General features: G+C 38.8%; 1 protein-coding gene across 10 annotated transcripts in view; it reads left to right on the top strand.

Annotated features, from left to right (window-relative positions):
- Positions 1-25987, top strand: part of JAKMIP2 (janus kinase and microtubule interacting protein 2) — a 197527-nt gene that overhangs the window by 113576 nt on the left and 57964 nt on the right. For 4 of the 10 annotated variants that reach the window (XM_004447107.4, XM_004447106.3, XM_012523292.4 and 1 more), the window contains exons 2-4: positions 9088-9364; positions 18844-19341; positions 24355-24564. In XM_004447107.4, coding sequence (XP_004447164.1) covers positions 9236-9364; positions 18844-19341; positions 24355-24564 — 837 coding nt within the window. In that variant the 5' untranslated portion in view covers positions 9088-9235. Of the gene's footprint in view, positions 1-6013; positions 6227-8351; positions 8414-9087; positions 9365-18843; positions 19342-24354; positions 24565-25987 lie in introns of all 10 variants that reach the window. The other 6 variants (XM_071210545.1, XM_071210556.1, XM_071210551.1 and 3 more) reach the window with 3 other exon arrangements.

Below are 25987 nucleotides of genomic sequence, written 5' to 3'. Positions count from 1 at the left end.
TAACTTCCATAGTTTATTTAACTTTGGTGTCAAGCTTAAATTGCCTAAGATAAAAGCAGCCATTTAAAGGCTCCCCCAACAGTAAAAGAAATTTCCCATAATAAACCTTATTAAAAATTATCCTTTTGGAAATTTTGACATATATTCCTTACTTTTAGTATTTTCCTTGGAACTGGATCAACGTTAATTAAATTCAATAACTATTCATTGAACTCCTACTTCGTGGTGGCCATTGTGATAAGTCCTAAGAGTAGAAAGACAAGATGTATTCTGCCTAAAGTGAGACTCAGTCACCTAAAGAATAAATATAAGTTGATTATGGCCACAGCTTCCTAACTGTTCTTTCTGTATATGTGTTTTCCGCTTTAGTCCATTGCACTCTCTCATCAGAAGACTATTGAAAACAAAATGTGATCAAGTGACTCCCCCTGTTTGATACCCTTCATTGGCTACATACTGCTGTGCAGATCCTTTAGCATAGTTTGTACTGTCCTCCACCATCTTCCCCCTGCCTGCCTCTCCATGCTCATTTCTTGCTGTTTTTCATTCATTTGCCATACTCTTGCTGGAATAAACAGCAGTAATTTTCTCCAGATCATCATTGATATTCTATTTGACCTTTAGTCATTTACACTCAGTACTTCCTCTGCTGAAAACATTCTTCTTTCCCATCCCAAACCTTTGCTGGAAGATTCCTTCTCACCTTTGAAACCTTCATTACACATAACTTTTCCCCAGGAATCTTTACTGACCCATCAAGACTCCAGTGACTCCTAGTTCCTGTTGTGCAATACAATGTGTGGTTATCACACAGTACTGAATTGCTATTCTCAGCTGTCTTTTTAATACAGACACCCCTTCCCTTGTGATGCTTCATAAATATTTGTGAATTGATGAGTTAATAAATTAATAAATGAGTTATGAATGCAGTAAGAAGTATCTCCAAAGTGAAAGTTGGAGCCCAGATGAGGGAATATTTTTTTCTACTCAGGGTATGGTGAAGATGGTAGAGGAAAGTGATAGGACATGACACTTGATCTGGGTCCTACAACAGGAGTAGAAGACAGTTCACCAGGGAGTCGAGGAAGGAAAAGGGGAGCCAAGCAAAGGGAACTGCAAGAGCAAAGGCATGGGCTTGCAGGGGATGTAACTTCTGAATGAATCCTACCCACTTTGGATCTCAACTTAAGTATCACTTCCACAAAGCCTTTTTACACCCACCCATCCCCAAGAGGTATACGTCTCTTGCATGTGTGCTGAGAGCCTGTCTTACTCTACACTTTATGAAATTTATTTCTCATGTGGAGTTTTAAACCCTAGAGCTAAAGAAACAAAGCCATCATGAGTAATAAATTTTTCATTTTAATTTATAGCATTCTTTTCCTATAAAAAACTTAAGATGTTGACTGCAAATAATTTCTAATAATAATTGTTGCTATTATGGTTGTTGTTATTATGGAATAAAGAGGGCAATTGGGTGGAAGAGTGGAAAAGAGAAAAACAAATATGAGACATACAGATCCTGGCACTTTACAATCTTGAAGGTGCATATCACTACCATTCTGAACTTTGGCATTTCAGATTAATTTTTTTATAATAGATATGTAATGGATTAAAAGGTTTTTGACCTTATATGCATGCCACCACATTAGAGAGGGAGAATAGAACTCCAGGGTTGAACTGGCTTACATATCAGACCCCTTCCTTTAAGTTAAATTGCTCTGTTAAGTTTGTGAATGCACAGTGAGATATTTTTCCTGAGTAGATAGGGTTTTAAAAGTGATCACATCTTTCTACAGTTTAATAGCAATAAAGTGAGCTAATTTCATTCATTTATTTTAAACATCGGGGCCATCTCACTCAATAGGATCATCTTTGAAAAACAAGAGGGGAAGGACGTAGACAAACTAACAAAGCTTTGGTAGAGAGGGTCAACTCCAAATATTAAATATAGGGAAGTATTGAAGCATTTATCTTCATACATATGAATTCTAGCTCTTTTATATTACACTTGCTTTACAAATCATAACTCAGAGGCAACAGCCTTATTAGAAATCCTAAGATTAATGACATTGTTCAGCTATACCTTGAGGCAGAACCAGCAACAAAGCCAAGAACCCTCGGAATACTCATCTGTGAATGCAGATTTCATTTCCCCCAAGCCGTGAATCCATTAGTGTTTCTGCGGGTCTCTGTGCCTTTCCTGACCTGTCTTTTTAATACAAGGGGTGATAAATCTGTTTCCTCTTCCTTGAAAATCTAGCAGAGTTTCCACTGGAGAGTTGCGTTCTGTAATAATAATAATAATAACTATCATAATGATAATACTAGCTAGTTATTGTGTACATTTTAATTCATTTGATTCTTGCAAGAACTCAGGGAGGTAAATAGCATCCTTCTACCCATTTTACAGAGAGGAAACAGATGCTCAGAGAGTTTCAGTAACTTCTCAAGAGTATACTGTTAGGAAATTTGATACAAAGCCAGTTTGAATCTGATTTCAAACTTCATATTCTTAACCACTGCATTCTGCCATTCTGTTTCGTAAGCCCTCAGCTGACCCTTTTATGCCTTTGCCATCTCTCTAGACTAGCTGAACCCTGCCCTTTCTTCAAGAAAGTATTATATTGCTAAGAATCTTTGGAGATGGACAGATCTATTTCTGAGTTGTAGTTTTGCCATCTCATAGCAGTGTAATTTTTTTTGCAAAGTTAACTGTTCTGATCCTCCATTTCTCAGTCTCTAAAATAGTCAGTGTCAATATCTCAATGTGTTAGTTGGGATAGTTCAGTTAGTTGAGTGTACCTAAACTGAAGAGCCCAGTACCTGGCACGGAGTAAGAATGGGTAGGTAGGGTGGTGAAAGCTCTGCCAACCGGCCATCTTCTCTAGGAAGCCTTGGTACTTTTCCAGTCCACTCTGCCTCTGCTTCCTCTCCACTACCACAGCATTGGCCATGTATTTAAGTCACTGCTTTGTAGAGTTTGTTTTCTCTTTATAGATATTTGTGTATTCTTAGAGTCAGGAAGCTAGCAAAGGGTAGGAATGATGTTTACACTTTTTAACATCTATGAAAAGCCAAGAACAGTGCTCAGTAAACAGTGGCCATATTTTCTTGATCAAATATGTGGCCATATTTTCTGAAAAATAATTGTGTGGTATTTTAGGATGCAAGAGACATTAGAGAAGACAGCTGGACCTCAAAATGTTAGGATTTCTAGTACATTTTTACTCTCTTGGAAATACCATGTAACCAGGTTTATAGGCTAAAATCGATAGCATGGATAAATTGTATTTAAATATATGTTAATTGATTTAACATATGTTTTCAAGTCCTTGTTTTAATCTTGAAATTTATGTCATTAAAAAAGAGAATAGGGAAGTGGACTTGGCAATGGATAAAGCATCCGTCCACCATATGGGAGATCCATGGTTCAAACCCAGGACCTCCTGACCCATGTGATGAGCTGGTCCACGCACAGTGCTGATGCGCGCAAAGAGTGCCCTGCCATGCAGGGGTGTCCCCCCGCGTAGGGGAGCCCCATGCGCAAGGAGTGTGCCCTGTAAGGAGAGCTGCCTAGAGCGAAAGAAGGTTCAGCCTGGCCAGGAGTGGTGCCACACACACGGAGAGCTGACGCAGCAAGATGACAGAACAAAAGAGACACAGATCCTGGTGCCGCTGACAAGAATAGAAGCGGACACAGAAAAACACACAGCAAATGGACACAGAGAACAACTGGGGAGGGGGAAGGGAAGAGAAATAAATAAAAATAAATCTTTAAAAAAAGAGAGAATAATGCTGAATGGGAATTTTTAAATCTGGTAATATGGTTATAGATGCTGAAGTTCTCTAAATGCTTAAGACATAAAAGGGATATACCATGGAGTAGAGAACCTTAAGATTGTTTCAAATGCTGCATCCTGTGTATGATTTCTAGAATAGTTGTGGTAAGTAAGGAGAAATCATGTTGACAAGGGAATGTAGCCTCTACTGCTTGTGTTAATATCATTCCCCTTTGTCACTTTTTTCTCTATCAGGTGTTTTGTGTCAGTGTCTAAATAAGTCTGTAGAAAACGAAGAGGCCTTAGGAACAGCTTTTAAATAATTGTGACTTTCCGTAAATGTGCTCCTTGAATTATCTTTATTTTTGCACATTCTCTATCCTTCACTTGATTTATGCATCGTGAGGACAGGAACTGTGTTACTTCTTTAGTTTCCTACACCTCGCCTAATAGTAGGAATAGATAGAATGCACTCCATAAATGGTAGCTCTCAAGTGTCAGGAGCCATGTAGGAGCATCACTTACATTCTTTCACATAATTGTCAATGCCATGCCACAGGTCCTATGCATCCCCACCTCTAACACTCCCCCATCTTAACATTTCAGAGTAATGATGCCTAGAGAACTGAGTGATATATCCAAGATCATGTAGCTAAAACGGCAGAGGTGAGGTTTAAAACCACGTCTTTCTGAGTCCATATCCCATACGGGCTTCAGAATCACTAAAGCTCTCCAGGCAATTTTGATGCAACCAGATCTAAGATTTGGGACACTATACTATATTTCCTCCTTAATAAATGCCTTTTAAATGGATGAATGATGGCTGTAATTTTTCCATTAATTATTCATTCCTAATTTTATAAAATTTGCTCTCAATGATCCTTACTTTAAAATGCAGGTATTCTGAGAAGCTGTTGCTAAAGTTTCTGACATCTTTATCAGAAACTTGGTTATAGAAAATCTGAGCATCTGGAGTGATGAGAGGTGCCTGATTAAGGGGCTTAGCACATAGGACCAAAAGGATAGGCTAAAATTCACATTTTAGGGAACTCATAATGTTACCTGGAGTTACTGCTGCCTGACAGAACAGCTAAGAACTGGAAACCTGAGTCTCACTTAAAATTCCTCAAAGTTTTTATATTTTGAAGCTCCTACAGGGATTGGCCCTTAGTTGGACAAGGTGTAACAGAGCTCTGTGTGCAGTGACTCCTTCAGGGACTCTCCTTTCTGTTCTCAAGCATGCGCCTTAAGGAGGTGGTGTACCCCTTCAGGGCAGGCACCTTCTCCTGAAGCCTGACATTAAGCCACTTGTCAAAAGGCAGCACAAGTGCCTGTAAACTAATGAATAGATAAATGAAATCTCATGTATCCAGAAATGGAATATTATTCACAATAGAGAGTAATGAAGAACCTACTACAATATGTACTTAAAAAGCATTATGCTAAGTCAAAGAAGCCAGTCACAGAAAAATACATATTGTATGATTCCATTTATATGAAATGTCCAAATCTATAGAGACAGAAGGTAGATTAGTGACTGCCTAGCTCTGGTAGGGAATGGGAATGACTGCTTTGAGTATAGCGTTCCTCTTTGGGAGTGATGGAATGTTCTAAAATTGATCGTGGTGATGGTGCCTTGAGAATATGCTAAAAACCTACTGACTTGTACATTTTTAAAGGGTGAATTTTATGATATGTAAATTATATCTCATTAAGGCTGAAAAAAAAAAGGCACCATAAGTAGACAGTATGGTGGAGTAAAATTAGAATATGAGGATCACAAGATTGCCGGAAGCCCATCACAACTGGAAAAGATTTTGGAATGTACTCCTCTACTAGTGGGACTGAGAGGACCGTACTTGTGAACAACTGTTCACTTTAAAATACTTATCCATTGCTTTTATCAGTGATTTCCTGTGATGCTTTTTTTCTTTCCTGGACATATCTAATTGTTTCACCCTTTTCTTTCCCCCAGCTCTTATGGGACTAACTTTCAATGCTTCTCAGACTGAAAATACATGAGGTCAGGCACATGAAAGAACTATAAATATTTTTATTGCTTTGCCCATTTTTGTTCCACGTAGTTCCAGAGAGCTTGGACCCATGATTTATAATGAGAAGGAATGTTCAAACCAGTAATAGTGTTTAAAAGCAGGGCTTATTCCATTGAAGTCTCTATGTGTCAGATTTGCCACCTCCCATTTCATCCCCATAGCCTTTATTCTGTTTAGGGATGCATTAGCTCTCACCTGGACCATTGGAGCAGCCCAACTGATTTCCTGCCTTCAGTCTCTGCTAGTAACTCATCTTCCACGACCCTTGCCAGAGTTACCTTTCTAAAATGCAAAGTTCAGTGCAGCCCAGAGGATGAAAGCTTGGGCTCCCCTCTCAGACTACCTGGATTTGAATCTGGGATTCACCACTTCTCAACTGTTTTAATTTAGGCAAGTTACTTAATCTTTCTTGGAATCATTTTTCCATATTTGTTGTGAGAATTAAATGATAGCAGTATGTTAAGTGTTTAGTCCAGTGACTGACACACAGTAAGTAAAACAGTAACTGCCAGCTTTATTTATTTATTATTACACTGATATTCAAGTGTTGCCATATTTCTTTCTTCATTTATCTCTAATGAAGTCCATATTCCCTGGCCTGACATGCAAGAATCTTTGAAATCTGATGCCATTATGTCTTCTAGTTTACAATCTTTTCTTAATACATCAAGACAAATGTGTGGCTCCAGATTTTCACTCAAGTTCTTTCCTCTGCCATTCGCATGCTGCCATTTAGAAAAGCCCTTCTTCATTCAATAAGACTATATGACCCTAAAGGGATTATGAGAGTTAGGAAGCTTTTTCCCAAACTCTTCTTTGTTCCTTCAGCACATTTGGGCTTTGAGAGAAGTTAACCAAAGAGAGGCATGTTTTATACATAAACAGCAAACAGGATTTCCTGGTGGACTGTATAAGAGGAACATGGGATAAACTAGAAACAATGATGACTTCTAAGTTTAGAACTGGAACAACTGGGAATGTGATGGTACCATTTTTTTATATGGGAAAACCTGGGGAGGATAAAGTTTTGGGGGACTAGTCATAAAAACATCTGTTTTAATCCTATTAAATATGAAATGTTGATCAGGTAGCCAAATTGATTTGGAAACTAAGCAGTTGAATATATGAGTCTGGAGATGGGGAGTGGTCAGGGCTATGGATATAGAACTTGGAATCATGTCCAGTTGGAGCCACAGATCGTCTAGAGAAAGCCAGGAGGACATAATGTTTAGATCAACAGGAAGAAGAGAAACCAGTTATTATATATATATAAATTTATTTCCCCAGTCCCTGCTTGAGGTTTGATGCCAATTTATGTTCAATAACTCTTGTTGAATTCATTTCCATTCTAAAGGCAAAGAAAGGTCTCAAAGAGATCTCCCAGCCCTGCACTTTAATGATTTGGCGACAGTTGCAAACAAGCAGGAAGTTCAGCTCCAGCATCTAGCTCAGGGTGTAACATGGTAGACAGTTCCACGACTGCTATGAAAGGGGCCGTGAGAGTGCAGCACCTGCTCGAACATACCAGTGATCAGTAGGAGTCCTTTTAGGTTCTGGACTGAAGCACTTCGTGTGCACAACACTAAATTTTCTGAGAAGTTGCATAATATCCAGTATCTTGTCATATTTTCCCATTGATTTTTAACAGTTTAGTATTCTTATTTTTCTGAATTTCCTTGTTCCAATGAAGATTTAAGGATTTGTAAATCAAGACATGTGTCACTCTTTTTTCCTCTCTCCTTGCCACTGTTCTGATTATACCTTCATCATCCTTTATCTGTACAAATTTGGTATCTCCTATCTGGTTTCCCTGACACCATTCTCTCTCTACCCTGCCCCCAGGGAAAAAAAAAAAAAGGGCTGCTCTCTTAGGGCCTCCACTCGCCAAGAAATTCAGTAGTTTTCCCATTGCTTACTAAAACAAAGATTCTAAAATTTTAAGCTTAATTTAGCATTAGGGCCTATCCACCATATCCTGCGTTATAACTACTCAGACCCACATTTTTTCCCCACAAAATGGTAGTCCATGTGCTTTCTTTTTGCTGTGCCTCAGCACCTGCCATTTTCTCTCCTCAAGATGTTTCACCTGCTTCCCTATCCTAATAGCCTGCTCGTTTTCTTAAAGTTCCAGGCCAGTGCTGCCTTCTTTAGGGAGTCTTCCTTACTTGCCCTAATCAAAAGAAGAAGTCCATGGCTGTGCTTCTGAAAGGAGTAGAACTTATTTCTTTAAAAGCATTTATCAGATAGATGATAGATAGATGATGAGATTAGATAGTTAGAAAGATTTAGAAAAACAGAGATATAGATGATGAGTAAATAAAGATATAGACAAATTCAGTTTTTTTCCTTGCCCTAGAAACAAATTTTTTTTATTTTAACATACCGTATTTTACCCAGCATATGGAAGGACTCTAAACATATTGATTGAATGAATGAATAAGTGGCCAAAATTAACTCAGCTATCTATTTATAATTAATCCCCACTTCTCACAGTTTATCCACTGTATAATTTCAGGTCTTTATATATTGGATTTTCTTGAAGTTGAGGCTATCCTGTATCCTGAGGTCACGTCATAGGTAACTTCCTTTAACAAATACTAATTGAGTGCCTGGTGTGTCCCAGGTCTTATGATAGATTTTGAAGAGCCTGCTGTAAATAATACACAACCCGTTCCTGTCCTCACAAAGTTTACTGGTTCATGGAAGTGACCACAATTAAATCTTTAGGACAAGAAACAGCCTTTTCCAGAAGGAACAGATATTTCAGCTGAGACCAGCAGGATTCATGGAAATTAGTCAAACTAAACTGTGCCACAGAGTCAAAAGGAAAGTCTGACAGAGGTGAGGACCATGTGGTGAGGAGTCTGGGCAGAGGATGGAGAAAAATGCATAAATTAGGTAAAGCACTAATGAGAAGAGAGAATGAATTGGAAATTAAAAAGCTTTCATTAGAGTCAGAGAATCAGTGACTGGAGAAGAAAAGAATGAGTGGGCAGGTTTGGGCATAAAGGTCATTCTAAGATGTGAAAGATATACTCATAAGCCCTTGCAGGATTTTAAGCAGAGCAGTGAAATGACCAGAATGGCCATTTGGAAAGATGACTCTAAACCCATGTTGAAGTGGCTGGGAGATACACACAGGAAGACACTGAGGAGAAGGCTACTGCAGGCAGCTCAGGAAGGGAGTGGACCGAGCTGAACTTATCCCAGGTTGTTGCCAAAACAATAACTGCTGTCTCTACCTCTTTTAGGGCTTCCAGGGCAGCAGGTGAGGAGACCTTACCAAGGAGCACCACACAGTAGGTGCTGAAACATCGCACTCCTGGATAACAAATGGTAACATGGCAGCACCTGTTTGAAAGGAATTAAAAACCAACAAGCTCCATTTAGAAAGGAACGATGTCCAAGAAAGGGAGAAATAAGGGCGAGAAGCCCGAAGCACTTATTGTCGCCCTTCAGGCTGCCAACGAAGACCTCAGGACCAAGCTCACAGACATTCAGATAGAGCTGCATCAAGAGAAGTCCAAGGTGAGTGAGGGCTATCTAAGGCCACGGCCTTGAGGGCGGTGCTGGCCATGTTCACACTCAGAGAGCCCACCTCTGCCTACCAGCTATTTGCCAAAGAGGTCAACTGTTGCCCTTGTGGAGGTTCACTTGTGTGTGGCAGGAGGGAACTGAGCACAGGATACACAGAAAACAGACTGGACTCTCCTTCTTCAGGAAGCCTGGTTCAGCAAGCCAAATAGCCTAAACACTGAGACAGCAGTCCCACCGCCACATCCCAGTGCTCAACAGTTGTATGACCTTGGACAAGGTCCACCCTTAGAATGAGCTTTCTAAAATGTGTCACATCTTCAAACCTCCATTGTCATCTCACCTTTCAGAGTCAAAGGATATTTCCTACCATTATAGGATATTATCACCAGCTACTTTTTTGATTCATTGCCTTTAACTCTTTCCTTTCATCAGTCTGCCCCAGCCTCTTTGTTGAGTCAAAAGAGATAATATTTGACACATTTAGGGCCTTGGCCCCTCTTCTTGCCCCAGTCAGCTACATGCTACTTCCCATACCTCATTCAGTTTCTGCTCAAGTATCATGTATCTGACCACCGTCTCTAAAAAAGAATGCTTCCCTGTGCCCAGTCCCTCTCTGTCAATTGACTGTTCTTGATTTATTTCATAGTGATTTATTTATTTACTTGTTCTGTGTTTATCCCTCCCTAATCAACTGTAATCTCTTTGAAAGCAAGGATTTAGCTCGCTGCTCTATCTCTAGAGCTTAAATAATATCTATGTCTAGAATTTAATAAAAGCTTAGCATGTCAGTTGCATGAATACAGGAATGAATGAAAGGCGAGTCCTTTATCAGTAAAATAGATTTACTACTCTGTCTCATAGGGTCATGAGGAGGTTTAAATTTTAAACCTACATAAACTATTAGGGGGATTAAATGAGATAATCCATGTCAAGTGCTGAGAACTGCCTGGCACATAGTAAATGATCAAAAATATTTTATCATCATTACCATTCCTTCTAATATGCTCTGGACTTGAGTCAGTTACTACCTAGACTTAGGAAAGTGTCCCTACTTCTTTGAGTCTCATAATCATATACGCTAGCATCTATCTCACCATGGTGGTATGACTACCAAATAGGGTCATGGTTAGGAAAAGATTTTGAAGCATCTTATATGCATCAGACATCTTGCTTCCTGCAAACTGGTGACAACTATGCCAGCATACAGGTGCCTTATCTGAAGGATTCATTGCATAGTAAGAAAACTTTCCTGACCAATAAGATATAGGTCATACAGCAACAAATACCCTTATTCCATTTTATCTGTCTCTCCTTCTTTGATGTCACTTAAATTAAATTAAATTAAAATGTAAATTAAAATTACATTTTAATTTTTTATTTCCTTGAGAATCTATTTCTCCTGGTTTAAGCAATAATAAAAGCCTGGATCTACCAGAGTTCTTTGCCTCTTTTCTCAGGTAAGCTTGCCCAGAATAAGTAGACCTTAAATGTAGTTTTTTGAAGAAAATTTTTAATTTCCATGAGACCAAAGGGAACATGATATCATTTTTAAAAAAAGCATTTGTGGGTGGGGAGTGGGGTATATGGGAACCTCTTATATTTTTTAATGTAACATTTTATGTGATCTATGTATCTTTTAAAAAAACATAATTAAAAAAACAAAAGCCATTTGTTTGAGAATCAAAAGACCTGAGCATTATTTGTCTTTATCTCTCTTTGGGGACAAAATGTAAGCCTCAATTTCTGTAATTTAGGTGACTGAATCTGTTTCCCCATATCTGTGCATTAGAATAATGTGAAATTCAGTACAGATGGAGATCCCAAGGCTCACACCCCATGGACTCTGAAAAACCCAGGGCCCTGCACTTTCAGCAAGTCCAGATGATTCAGATGCAGGTGGTTCCCAGCCTTCTTACTGACAAAAGACTCCTTCCAGATCTGACCATTAACTTTCCCTGGGGCAACAACATTTCAAGGGAGGCACGCTCCTCTAACTTACAGAAAGAACGGGATGACAAACTACTATCATACAATACTATCATACAATAAGCCTGTCGGACTGGAGATTGGTAACTGTAAAATGTGGCTAATTTACGAAGAGTAAACTCTTAAGATTTCAAAGAAGTCAAGGCCATGAGGACCCCTCTACCCCCACCAATTTTCCACTTTCAACTCTTAAAAACAGAAAACTCTCCAGCCTGGATAAGGCTGCCTGTTTTTCCAGGGCCCAGCACAGGTGTCTAAGCCAGCAAGCCAAGTATAAATTCCCTTCCTCTGACAAGAGACTGGCTGCCCGCCTCCTGATAGAGAGCGCCGCCCCTTTTCCTTCCTCTTCTGCTGCCCCTTTCTCTCTCTCCGTGATAGTTAATCACAGTCCCAGCATTGGAGCTATGAAAAACCTTACTGCCTGTCAGCAGCCTTCCCAAAGAGCAAGGAGAATTTAGAGGGCAACCAAGTCATAAAGCAGTTTTATTATAAATAGCAATGATTGTGTTTTCAAAGGACTGGTTTTTAAGAGAGAGAATATGAACAATGCCAAGATGTGAATTTATACTCTGTTCTGCTCTGAGGCTATGAGGGCAAAATGATAATTCAGGTCCTGGGGAATAGACTAACTAAAGAGTGGAAACCTTTGGGGCTATGGGGCATTACTCATTTTTCCAGCAAGGCAGATAGTCCAGTTGATACCTACAGAATATCCATTGCATATACAGCCGAGTCAAAGTGCTTTGGGCTGAAAATAAAAATACCTACAATTTATTGAGTGATTTTTCTATGACATCACTGTAATGAGGACATTTCTTCCTAACAGAATCCTAACTCCTTCACGGAGCATCTGAGTGAGGCTGAGTGGTTTATGAAGCACCTCTAGGTTTTCCTTTCCTGTCTATCAAAAGGAGCTTAATGGCATCTACTTTGTAAGGGCATATGTGTGTGTCTTAGGTTTTGAGCAGTTAGTTCGTGTCAACCATGTTAATTATTTAAATGTGGTTATTTCAGTTCACCCTCACCACCCTCTGAAGGGAGAACTATTGTTATCCCCACTTTATAGATGAGGAAACAGAGGCTCAGTGGGGTAAAGAAACTCACGTAGAGTCACACGTCAGCAGGTAGCAGAACTGGATCTTCACCTCTCCTTCTCTACCCTTGAAAATATGCTCTTGAAAGTGTAAAGGTCTGAAGAAAACTGCAGACCTTAGGCGGAGAAAGAGAGAATGTCTAGGCTTGTTTTCTTTCCACTATTATGCAGATTTCAAATGGAGAATGGAAGTGGGTGTGCGCACAGTAGGAGGGGTAGTGGGGATGAATTCATATCCTCCTTACATAGATATCTACATTTCCACAGCAGGAAAATTAAACAAAAATATTAGACATGTTCATCTAGTAGGAAGAAATTATCTGAAAGATTTACCAGGCACTGATAGGTAAATTCAGGTAAGAAGGTAAGCAGAGGGTCTGCTCTCTAGGCATAAGGGCTGTAGGAGTAGGAGTATGGAAATTGAGGCCCATAGTAGAGAAGAAAAAACACAAGTGGGATCTTACCTTTGTGCTCTACTCTCTGGACTTGTATTTTTGCACTCGTAAAGCGAGTGCATTGGAGTTCAAAGATTGGAGTTGAGCTGAGATCCTTCCAAAATGAAGGAGGTTAGTTAGGAAAGGCACCTGCCTTCCCCAGCTCTTCCTATGTTGGAATAGTTCTCAGGTTCCTTCAGGTCCCAGATCTTCCCTGGCCACCTAGTAGATACAGCACTGCCTTCTGTGACCAAAGTTCTTCTGCTTAGAAGGACTGCAGTCATTAGATTAAGGCCCACAGTGCTTCAGCTTGGCCTCATCTTAACAGGATCTTCAAAGATCGCATTTACAAATGAGTTCACACCCTCAAGATGGGGGTTAGGACTTGAACATGTCCTTGTGGGAGACATCATTCAGTATACCTCAGGAGGAGCCAAAATGGTGGTGGTTAAGATTGTGCTATTATCTTATTCTGCTGAGCTCTGTGGCCTCTAGGGGAGCTCTTCTAGAATGGACTAACCTTCTCCTATTCAAGTGACTGCTCCCAGAAAGCATTCACCCAAATATGGGATGCGGTATTTCTTGTTTTCTGCACGTTTAGTACTATTTTCAGAAAGTATATGTAGCTGAAAGCAAGAAATTAAACGATATAATTCTTTGTAGTTCCCCAGGTGTGTAAGTCTTCCCTTTATTCTCTTTCCCGTCTGTTTGAGAAGTATTTGGCTCCCTTGGAAATCCCTGCCAGCTTGTTGTGAGCTTCCAGTGTTTGCCAGCAATAATTGGTGTTCCTTGGCTTATAGATTCATCACTCCAGTCTGTGCCTCCATCGTTACGTGAAGACCTTCTTCTCCTATGTCTGTCTATTCTGCTCTTCTTATAAGGACACCAATTATATTGGATTAGGGCCCATCCTGATCCAGTTTGGCCTCATCTAAACTAATCACATTTTCAAAGACCCTCTTTCCAAATGAGTCTTATTTGCAGATTTGGGGATTAGGATTTGAACATATCTTTTGGGGTCATACAATTCAACCAATAATACCACCCTGTTTTACAAACAAGAAAATTGAGGCTGAGAGAGATGAAGGAGCTTTCCCAAGGTTTCAGAGCTAACTGGGAGATATGGGATCTGACCCTGAAATTGCTCCAAAACTGAGGTTCTTCTTTGTTAGGTTATTTATGTAGAGATTGCTCCTCAGTGTTCACATCTGAAATTTGGATGATAGAAATACAACCTACCTCATAGAGTTGTCAAAGAGGTAAATGTACTGATGTGTGTAAAGCATTTAGAAAGGTGCCTCACTTGTAGTAAGCCCTTGTTAAATGCTAACTACTGTAGGATTGGGCTGAGTATTTCTCCGTAAAATATCTCCAGTAATCAGTTTGTTTCTTTTTTTTCCTAAATAATTTATCTCCATTTCAAAGTATATCTTCATATTTTTCATTGTTATTGAGGAATAGCTCTTCATATTTTTGTATATGCATTGTCAAGATTTATGGTAAGATATTAAAAGCTTTTTCTTTAGTGGTACAATCAGAAATTGATTTTACTACAAAATGTTTTTGGTTCTTTTTTTTTTTACACCCTTAGAATACCAGAATGGTATATCCAAGCTTGAAAAAAAGTCAGACCTAGCAATCCTGTAAAATATGCCAGTTTCTATGACAACCGAAATAAGTGAACATAGCAGTTGTCAAATGTATTTCAATTCCTTTGGGCTTTCTTTGATTTCTACGGATTCTTTTTAAGTGATGAACGAGAAGGCCAGTGTTTGTATTTGTCTTTAGGTTGGGATATATTTCCCATACACCTACATTCTCACTTTCGTTTCGCTTTCGTAAATCTCCCCTCCAGGTTCCACATTGGAAATTAGTGATTTTAATTTCGGAGCAATGACAGAATCAACAATCGAATGCACCCCAGAGAACTTTCATGTAAATAATTTCAGATAAACAGGCGTCTCCTCTTACATCCAGTAACACTACCTTCTATTTCATAGTATTTTATGTTCAAGATACTTTCCTATGTACTATCTAATTTAATCCTACAAATATCTTTGTTTTAGGGATTTTCAAAAATATTCAAAGATCTTCAGAAGGTTAAAGCAACTTTCTTAGAGATAGAGGATAGTGAAATATAAATGCAAACCCAGAGTTTCTTACCCTTTATCCAATTTTACTATGGGTTTTCATTGTTCCAGGAAGAATTGCTAAAATTTCCCTTTCTAATTTATTGCCTAAAAGTCCTCATGGCCATGATATGGTTTGAAATGCCTAAACTAAATACATCCCACTGAATTTGAAGGTGAATACAAAGTATTTGCTGAGTATATACTAAGTTACTGTCATTTGAGTTCTGGTAACTTTCCAAGGCCCTTTATGGAATGTAAATGATCAGAGGTTCTAAATCAATGAACTATAAGGCCCCTTCTCCAAAGTAAATGAGCCATCCAGACCAGGATCTGCAAACTTTTCTCTAAAAGGCAGGATAGCAGATAGTTTAGGCTTTGCAGGCCAGACAGTCTCTGTTGTAACTATTCAGCTCTGCCGCTGTAGAACCATAGCTGTAGAGAATACATAAAAACCGGTGTGGTCAGTGAACCCAGAGGTGGATGAGAATTGTGGTTAATAGTACAAATGCAAGAATGTCCTTCTATCCACTAGAATGGATGTACGTCACTATTGCATGGTGGTGGGAAGGTGGAGAATCATTGGAAAAATACAATTATGTAACCTATGGACTATAGTTAACAGCAATACTGCAGTATTCTTGCATCTAGGCCAGAGATGTACTGTGTTAATAATTGGGGGGTATGGAAAAATATGCCAAATGTACATATGGACCATGGTTAGTGTTAATAGTCTAATGATATTATCTTATAATCTGTAACAAATGTTCCACAACAGTGTGGTGTGTTGGTAAGGGGTTGTTGTATGGGAGTTCTTCACATGTGCATGATTGTTTTGTCAGTTCACAACTTCTGTAATAAATGTATATTTTAAAAATGGGTGTGACTTGTGGCAGTAAAACTTTATCCATGGAAACAGGGTTATACCAGATTTGGCCCATGAACTGTAGTTTTCTAGCCCTGATCCAGAAGATTCCCATGTATGTTTATTCTAGAAAAATGGAAAGTAAGATATTGGTTGTCCTCAATGAAGCACTGAAAGAAACATCAAACAGAGGAAAAGTGGAATTCTTTCACGTTAGGGCTGTTTTTTTGTAGTGTTGTTATTGTTGTTTTATATAGGGAAGGTATAGATGAGGGAAGGCTGCTCTGAGTAACCCTACAAGCCTATGTTCTCTAAACTGTACTACAGGTTATATTAGAGTGTGTGTGTTACATATTATATAAAATATATATAAAATTTATATTTATTTTACAGATATATTTTTAAAGATAGATTACATAAATGCTAAGTTAAAAAAATAGGGGATTCCCATATACCCTGCTCCCCACACCTCCCACATTTCCTACATTATAGTTTACATTGTAGTTGATACTCCCTCCCACACAATTCTATAAGTTATGGCAAGATATATAATGGGCTGTATCTGTTGTTGCAGTGTCATCCAGGACAATTTCCAAGTCCCAAAAATGCCCCCGTATTAAACCTGTTTTCCCTCTCCCTGCCCTCAGAAACTCCAGTGTCCATAGCCTCACCATCAATGATATAATTTATTCCATTGTTAGAATCACAGTAAGTCTATAGTAAAATACTAGTCACATAAGCTTACTGAAATGTGTTCTTTTATTTTGACACATGCTCTTTGAGTCTGTATTATGTGTTAAGAACCATTGGGTATACTAAGACAAATATGGCTCAATGGCAGCCTTCAAGAAGTTTCCACTTTGGAAAGTAGTGAGGATGAACAAGTGTACACAAACCCATAGCATAAAGGAAAATGTGGAAAGAACCAGTAAGGAACTGTTAGCAAGTACACTGAAAAGACAGAGGCAGAAGAAAGGAACTTTGTTCTAGGTGATCAAGGGTGGTGTGACGGGAGAGGGTGGTATCCAGCAGGGCCGTGGTGAATGAGAGGTGGAGCTGAAGAAAGGGTATTTCAGTAAGAGGGAACTGTAGACATGTAGGAACAGAGATGTAGGGCATGCAAAGAAAATGCCTAGTTCCCTGAGCTTGGAGTGAGGCATGTGTGAGGAGAGCTAGATTGAGAGGTAGAAATGGGAGTGAAGGTGTTGAGATTTTATTCCAAAGCATTAGAGAGCCCTGGGTGATTTTTGAGCAAGCATGTGAATAAAATTGGAACTGAGTTTTAAGAGAATATCAGCAGTAGTATAGGGAAAGCTGGCTTCATTTTAAATGACCCTCTAAGAACTATAGAATGGCACTGTCCTACAGAAATATAATTCTAGCCACAAATGCAGGTGAGATATGTGATAATGAAATTTCTTACAGCCATGACTTTAAAAAGTAAGAGAAACAAGATTAATTTTAATAATATAGTCCATTTTATCAAATTTATCTAAAATATTATAATTTCAACATGTAATTGATGTAAAAATTAAGTTATTTTACATTCTTTATTACATACTAAGTCTAAAATCCAGTGCATATTTTACACTTACATCTTAATACATCTTATGTCAAATCTCAGGTCAGACTAGCCTCATTCCATGTGCTCAGTAGGCACGTAGTTGCTATGGGCCAGAGCAGCTCTAGTGCATATGAGAGAATGGCATCCAAGAAGGGATCATAGACTAAGCTGAAGGCATGCCCATCTGCTTGTTTTGTCAAGTCGTCCTGTGTCCTAAGCTCTTGTAGAATAACCATCATGGGAATAATTACTGTACTTTTAAAAATGAAATATTTGTAGAATGCTAAATGGACCTAGAAAATAATGTTCTGACTAAAGGTAGGTTAACTTTTAAGGTAAGTACAATCACAGACGATTCACATTATACAATTTGGATGGTTGCAATAGGGAGCTTGAATCTTAACATTTTTCAGCTGGAAAGATCTTTAGTAATTACTTGGTGAAGCCATACAATTTTGCAAATAGTAGACAGTCAACTAAATATTACTCCTGGGGCCTTCCCCATTCTTCCCTTTTTTTCAGTTATGGTCTGTGGTGTGTGTGTGTGAGAGAGAGAGACTGGCAGATGGGATGAGCTGAGGGGAAGAGACTGGTAGAACAGGATCACCTGAGAGGCTTTGTCAAGCTCTGAATGCGGGGCCTCACCCTGATCTACTGACTCAGAGACTGACACTGTCAGATTAAAGCAGTGCCATTGCTAATCTTAAAGAATCTTATATTACCACTAGAAATACACAAAACACAGAAGCATGCTTTACCAGAATTCCTGAAAGGTTACTTTATTAACTGCTTAGACTGTTGGCTCTAGGGAATAAGGATGGGAATGGGGAAGGTCAATTTATTAGTCTAACCACAATGTCAAAACCACTGAGCTGTCCCAAGCACCCATACTTCTCAGTTTGGATCTAACTAGGGATGTGTATTCTAACAACCTATTCAGGCGATCCGTCTTGAACATTTCCCCACAAAGTTGGAAACCATTTGAGCAATCTTCTCTAATTTTAGCGTGTATACCAATTGCCTGGGGAATGCACAGGCTGATACCTTAGGTCTCAGTTGGAGCTTGAGATTCCACATTTCTGAAAGCTCCTGGATGATTCCTGTACTGCTTTTTGCAGACCACACATTGAATAATAAGGCCCCAGATCATCAAATATTTGTCTGAACAAAGTAATATATTCATCCTTAGGTATTTCCTCATTGTACACACCTTATTCCCAGCTTTTAAGCCTGTGATTCTTTCCCTCTGAGCACACAGTGGCTTGGAGTTTGTAAAGAGATGAGGATTTAAGAGATCGCAGTTATCCCAAGCATATCCTAAGCTGCAAATTCTGCCTGAGGGTATACCTTTCCTTTGAGGCTCATTTCTTTTCATCCTTTCCCCTCTCTGCCTATATAGGTTTCTAAGCTTGAAAGAGAGAAGACTCAAGAAGCAAAGAGGATTCGTGAACTGGAGCAACGCAAGCACACGGTCCTGGTGACAGAACTCAAAGCCAAGCTCCATGAGGAGAAGATGAAGGAGCTCCAGGCCGTGAGGGAGAATCTCATCAAGCAACACGAGCAAGAAATGTCAAGGACAGTGAAGGTGCGGGATGGAGAGATCCAGAGGCTCAAGTCAGCTCTGTGTGCTCTTCGGGATGGCAGCAGTGACAAAGTAAGGACAGCTCTTACCATTGAGGCCCGGGAGGAGGCCCGGAAACTGTTTGATGCAGAGCGCCTTAAGCTCTTACAGGAAATTACGGACCTGAAAACTGCCAAGAAGCAGGTGGATGAGGCTCTGAGCAATATGATCCAAGCGGATAAAATTAAGGCTGGGGACCTTAGAAGTGAACATCAATCCCACCAGGAAGCCATCTCGAAGATCAAGTGGGAGTCGGAGCGGGATATTCGAAGGCTGGTTAGTAATTTCATCAGACCACTACAGAAACATTCTCTCTGGAGGTTTCATCACTCCATGGGGTGTGCTTTCTCAGATGTTTCATCATAAGTGTATTGTAAGCAGTGTCTGCCTTTTGTTGAGTACTCCATGCAAAGTACGAAATAGGTAAGTAGGTAGGGAGATAGGTACATAGATAGATGATAGGTAGGTAGATACGTACATACATACATACATACATATATACATACATACATATATACATAGATGATAGAGATACATGCATGTCTAGGCCAAAACTAGAACTGTATAGTTTTAAAGATTTGGAATCACCTTTCTCATAAAAACTGGACTCTCTATCTATTCAATGATTCCAGTTTTCTAGTATGTTTATGAAAATATTCTAAACTATGAACTCCTCCAAAGTAAGCATGTTTTTGTGGGTTCTCCATTTATAAAATGTTATTGGGATTTTACCTGTTGGGAAAGTTCCTTCTACAACTTTCAATATGCCTGAAAACATTACCCATGGGCAGCAAATTGAGTGATTCAACAGTCTTCTTTCTAGGAACCTTATTTGAAAGCTAGACACAGAGCTATTAAAATTCTCAGTCATTTTAAAAATAGAAGATCTTGCTCCCAAAGTAAGCCTCCAAAACAGGGGCCATTTTGATTTATTAAATTGGACCTCATTACTAAGTTGCTTATTTGCTATTTCAGTTTCCAAGATTTCCCTCAACCCCCCATAGAATTGAGCTGTTCCTTTTAATACATATGATCAAAAGTACATAGATCTCCCACCATGCTTAGAAACCAAATGAATATAACTACCATTTGAAAGCTATAAAATCCTAGGTTGACTTTGTCCAGTTATCTTAGAAGAAATATTTAAGAGCATCTACATTCAGAATATTAAACATTTGTTATATCTTAGAAGTAAATCAAATTAGCCTTCATCAGTTACAAAGCACTATATGCTTCCTGTGCCTGCAGAGTTTTAAGAAGTCATTTTCTAAGAATTCCAATGATGATCCTTAGACAATATCTCTGAGATTTCAATTTTAAGTAAACTATGGTTATCATAAAATAATTTTAAGAGCTAAACATATAATTTTCTTTCTATTGAGTTACAGTGTGACTGTAAAATGTTGCATTGCCACACTTTCTGAATTCTTTATCTGAAATTCATTTTATTGCACTTGTTGACAATAAAGACCAAATACAGTGCAGAAAACATTGGTCTTTGCCCTGCCTTTGGCTTTCGAAAAGACAATGGCTGATGAAGAAGGACTCAGGTTTGTGAACTCTGGAGTCAGCAGGTAGGTAAATGAAAAGAGAGCCATGCATTTAATACTTTTGTTTGTTAATGGTTTTTCAATGTAAAATCTACAGATATTTCACTTGTTGATCTGTATTTTTTTTTTCCATGCCTTCCTTTCCTTGGCACATTGCTGAAGTAGACCAAAAGCGCCTCCTTTAATAGCAATATAAAATGCTAAACATCACAGAAGACTGATTCAAAACCTGGGTGTAATCAGAATAGCATGGGAAATATTTTCAATAATAGACATGTAGTTGTCTTAATCTTCCTCCTGTTCTTACACTGTCTCTACTCCCACCCCCAACTCCCTTTTTGGAACTGGAAAGGAGAGAAATAAGAGCCATTTTGTTTTAAAAGTTCCTTCAAGAATTCTGGTATGTACTCCTTCCCATTTAAGAGCTAGATGTTAGTATTTTGGTAGATTTTCCATATTTTGAGCATAGAGTCTATATGGTAGGCCACTATGCAACAGAGCCTATACATTACTAGTTACTGGATAGTATACATAAAACCACTTTGGGAAATACTCAGAGTGTATGGCAGTTTGGTTAACAGAGTGGCCATAGAGTCTGAAGATTGAATTAAAGATCACGTGCTCTGCCACTTACCAGCCAAATGACTATGACCAAGTCAAGTTTTTAACCCTATCAATCATCTATAAAATGGTGATAACAGAACATGTTTAATAGGATTGATCTACAAGGATATAAGTCAAGCAAAGCTCTGAGGATAATACCTTGAAGATAACTAAAAAATCAATCAATTTTAGTTATGTTGATGCTGATTATGAGGACTGTTATATGAATAGTAGTGGAATGATTTCCTAGAAAGTTCTGTTAGGTATTGCATCAGAACCAAGTAGGAACATGCTGTATCTGAGGCTATTATAAATGTAAATAACACTATAGATGACAGTCTGACAAATGAATGTGCTGTTCAATTAGGAATAATACTGGACTCAAGTCTCCTGTAAGAAGATGGAGACTAAAGACAATGCTTCCACCCTCTACCCCCAAATGAACAGGGCAGTGTTTGATTCCTCTCTGAGGTAATATTATAGGATGCCTTCCCAAAATTGACTTAAAATTTAATCATCTCATTTGGAGGCAATAGTTCAACAATATTAACATGTGTGAAGTATATGTCTATGTAGTATAATATCTGTCCCTTATTTGTGTGTGTGTGTGGTTGGAAGAACACAGCAAAGAAATTTTTAAAGAGTGTGATTTCTTGTAATAAAGGAGACTTTTTTTTCTTTCTTTATTTTTTTAATGTTACATTCAAAAAATATGAGGTCCCCATATACCCCCCACCTCCCTCACCGCACTCCTCCCCCCATAACAACAACCTCCTCCATCATCATGAGACATTCATTGCACTTGGTGAATACATCTCTGAGCATTGCTGCACCTCATGGTCAATGGTCCACACCATAGCCCACACTCTCCCACAGTCCACCCAGTGGGCCATGGGAGGGCACACAATGTCCGGTAACTGTCCCCGCAGCACCACCCATGCCAACTCCAAGTCCCGAAAACGCCCCCACATCACATCTCTTCCTCCCACTCCCTACCCCCAGCATCCACCATGGCCACTTTCTCCACACCAGTGCCACATTTTCTTCGATTACTAATCGCATTAGTTCATGAATAGAATATTAGTGAGTCCACTCTAATCCATACTTTATTCCTCCATCCTGTGGACCATGGAATGGTTGTGTCCACTCCACATCTCTATGAAGAGGGGGCTTAGATTCCACATAGATGCGGATGCAATTCTGCTTTCAGTTGTAGGCACTCTTGGCTTCCTGGTGTGGTAGCTGACCTTCTTCACCTCCATGTTAGCTGAGTGGGGTAAGTCCAGTAAACCAGAGTGTAGGAATTGCAAGTCTGTTGAGGCTCAGCTCCTGACTATCACATGATCAATCCAGAGATTCAGGTCCCCTGAGTATACACTAAACCCCAACGCCAGCTATAGATCCAGTAAAAGTAACAGGAGAGGCTTGTGAACAAAGATCACATCTGAGTCCAGCTTCATCACACAGAAATGCAAACTCCAAAGTAAGGCCAACTGAGATGGCACTGTACTCCATCTGCCATGACCATAGAACCTGTGGGTCTCTGTAGCCCTCAGAAGAACCAATACTTGGGGTTGTATCTACTTTATCTGTCTCTGGGACTCTGCTGAGGTGTGGATAAGGGCAACCCCTCTGAATACGTCCCGGCTCTTTTGGAGACTCATAGCCATATAAACTCGTTTGTCCTTCCCATTTCCCCCTTTTCTTCAGGTCGAAAAGCGTTTTTAACTCCTGGTATTATATGTAGACTGAGATATTCTGCTGGTCTGAGTTGACCCTTTTATTCAAGGTCATTTTCTAGTAACATCATCAGTTGGTACTTGGTAGTAATCCCTCAGCACCAGGGAGGCTCATCCCCAGGAGTCATGTCCTGTGCAGGGGGAAAGGCAACGCATTTACAAGGAGACTTCTAAATAAAGAGACAAGAGTATAATATTGTTTGTACTAGATGTCTTTTCCCTACCTCCATTTTGAATATTTGCATTGAATATAATGAAATGAAAAGTAAAGCCTACCCCTATGGTGACTGTGCTATATTCACTTCATTAGTCCTTTAGTCCAGAGATGGCCAAACGGTTTCAGTCCAATAGAACTCTGATTAATTGATATCAAATACCTTTGGCCTCTACTTGAGAACTATTCTAAAGCCATGTCCAGGCTTAATAGAAGTGAGTGTTGGGATCAATAAATATACCCCACACATGTGGGTGGGGCAATTATAGCTAATATTACTAGGTATTTTCCATCCATGTTCTAGTCCCAACCATAATATTCCATGAGTAATGTTACAGTGGTTGGTAAAAACCAGCTGTCCGAAAAAAGGATAGAAATGGAAAGAGCTTATATAGCATGAACCATGGAAGAAGCTCCCTTTATATTCACTAGCCTGAATGCAAACAGTAACCTTAGGAATTGACCAAGAACCAAAAATGCCCTCAGTTTATCCAATTAAAAATGATACATTTCGCAGTGACAATTGTTATTTGAACTGAACTCAAATGTTCATTACCCCAAAGAAGCGATAACATCAAAAACTGTTTTGGAAAACATTGTAGTGAAATATTTAAAATCTGTCTTTATTAACACCAATGCATTACCCCAAAGAAGAGATAACATCAAAAACTGGTTTGGGAAACATTGTAGTGGACTATTTAAAATCTGTATTTATTAACACCAATGACCTATTTAAAAGTAAACCTTTTATTTCCATATCCAACCAACCCAGACCATTTCAAATAATATGTTTCATAAAAACATCTAAACAAGATATATGAGAGAAGAAAAGAAATAATTCTCTTTGATACCTAATTAGCCTAGGATAGCCCTTCATTACACAATGTTGGTCTTTAGAAAGGGCAGTGCTTGTCTTTTTTTTTTTTAAAGATGTATTTATTTATTGCTCGTTAAATGGGCCAGCTTGCCTTCACCAGGAGGCCCTAGTCATTGAGTCCTGGACCTCCCATATGGTAAACGGGAACCCAACTGCTTGAGCCACATCTGTCTCCCTTTGCTTGTCTTATTCATGTGTTTTTTTTTCCTATATCAATCAGCAGAAAGAAGTTAAACTCATAACATTATAAAATATATTTTTTTACAGCCTTGTTAAATAAAATGCCCCGGGTTTTATTTAATTCAGATGGATGAAATCAAAGCCAAAGACAGGATCATCTTTTCCCTGGAAAAAGAACTGGAGACCCAGACAGGCTATGTACAGAAACTCCAACTGCAGAAGGAGGCTTTGGATGAGCAACTCTTTCTGGTAAAGGAGGCTGAGTGTAACATGAGCAGTCCGAAAAGAGAAATTCCAGGAAGGGCAGGAGATGGCTCTGAACATTGCAGCAGTCCTGTAAGTCCATTCAAATTGAAATTAAGAACTTAGGAGTCATCTTTTATTTAGCCCCCAAGTTTTACTTTTCATTTAAGCTCTTTTCCTGTGTACTACAAAGAAATCAATTCTAGCTCCTAATATATATCCAGCTAATATCTTGGGAACAGTGTTTTCTAAACTCCGAGACAACAAAGTGGTTAGTACTGCATTAGCAGATCACAAGAGAATTATAGATCTCTTTAAATCCTTCATGGAATTTTTCTAGCAAAGCAAATAACTATCCAAAGATAATAAGAATCTCAGATTAGATTCTTATTGCCTCTTGCCAAGACTGATAATTTTCCCTTGTGTGAATAATTGGGTTGGAAATTGGTTAACATGATTATCATGTACAGGGGTCAAAATGTATCACGAAATGAAAGACTAAACCATTTATAATCATCATCTGAAAGCTTCTATCTGATTGAACTTGTCACTTATTTCTCTGGATTTTCATCATTTTTATGAAATATTACTTTCAGAAGGGCAACAATAGTAATGGGCTCAAATATAGCTGGTTCTCACATCTTATATGTTCCAAATTATTTAGCTGCTAAAAAGATGAAAATGTATTATTTAATATAAGAGATAGGTTCCAAAGTACTACTTAAAACTGAGTAATGAATAATACATGAATTAGTATTCAGGATATATATAATATATTCCAGTAGGTTGCAGAAAGAGGTCTGAACTAGGATTTAGGAGACATAAGTTTTTAGTTCCATCACTGATCCTCACCTGTAATCTAGCATAATTGTCTGGAAAATGGACTCTAGAGACAGACCCTCTTCTTAAAATCCTTGATCTGCCATTTACTAACAGTGTGACCTTTGGCAAATCACATCTCCACTCTGAGTTTCTTCCTCTGTAAACTTAGAGCTATTACGAGACCCATTAAGCCTGGTCTAAGGATTGGTAGAGATGAAATGTAAACTGTTGAGCACAGTGTCTGGCATATAGTTAGCATTCAGTGCATATTTGTTAACTGATTTTTTATGTTAGCTATGAGACTTGAATGAGTTAAGCCCTCCCTGAATCTTACCTGTTCTGCTAAGTCCTCTAGAATACTATGAATCCAGGGATATAATGTATGTGACAGTGCTTTGTCAAAAATATAGCACTGTCAAAATGTAAGATGATAGCAGAATTGCAAGTGTATGATAATGGTTATATGGACTCCAGAGGGGAGAATTAAGCCACAACTACTGTGTATAAGGTGACCCATGGCATTTCTGCCATTGAGGAAGCCAGTTGCACTGGGCAAAATATACTGATGAAAGATAGCCTATAAAATGCTATCTTTTATGCATGAAAGTAATGCACTGATCTCCCACTCTGAACTTTTTCTCCAAGAGTGTACAGGAATTTGTAAAACACCTTCCTACCTTCCTACTCTGTTACC

This window comes from Dasypus novemcinctus, chromosome 2 (assembly GCF_030445035.2).
Source record: "Dasypus novemcinctus isolate mDasNov1 chromosome 2, mDasNov1.1.hap2, whole genome shotgun sequence".
NCBI classification, from domain to species: Eukaryota; Metazoa; Chordata; class Mammalia; order Cingulata; family Dasypodidae; genus Dasypus; species Dasypus novemcinctus.
This window is presented reverse-complemented; position numbering and strand designations above follow the sequence as displayed.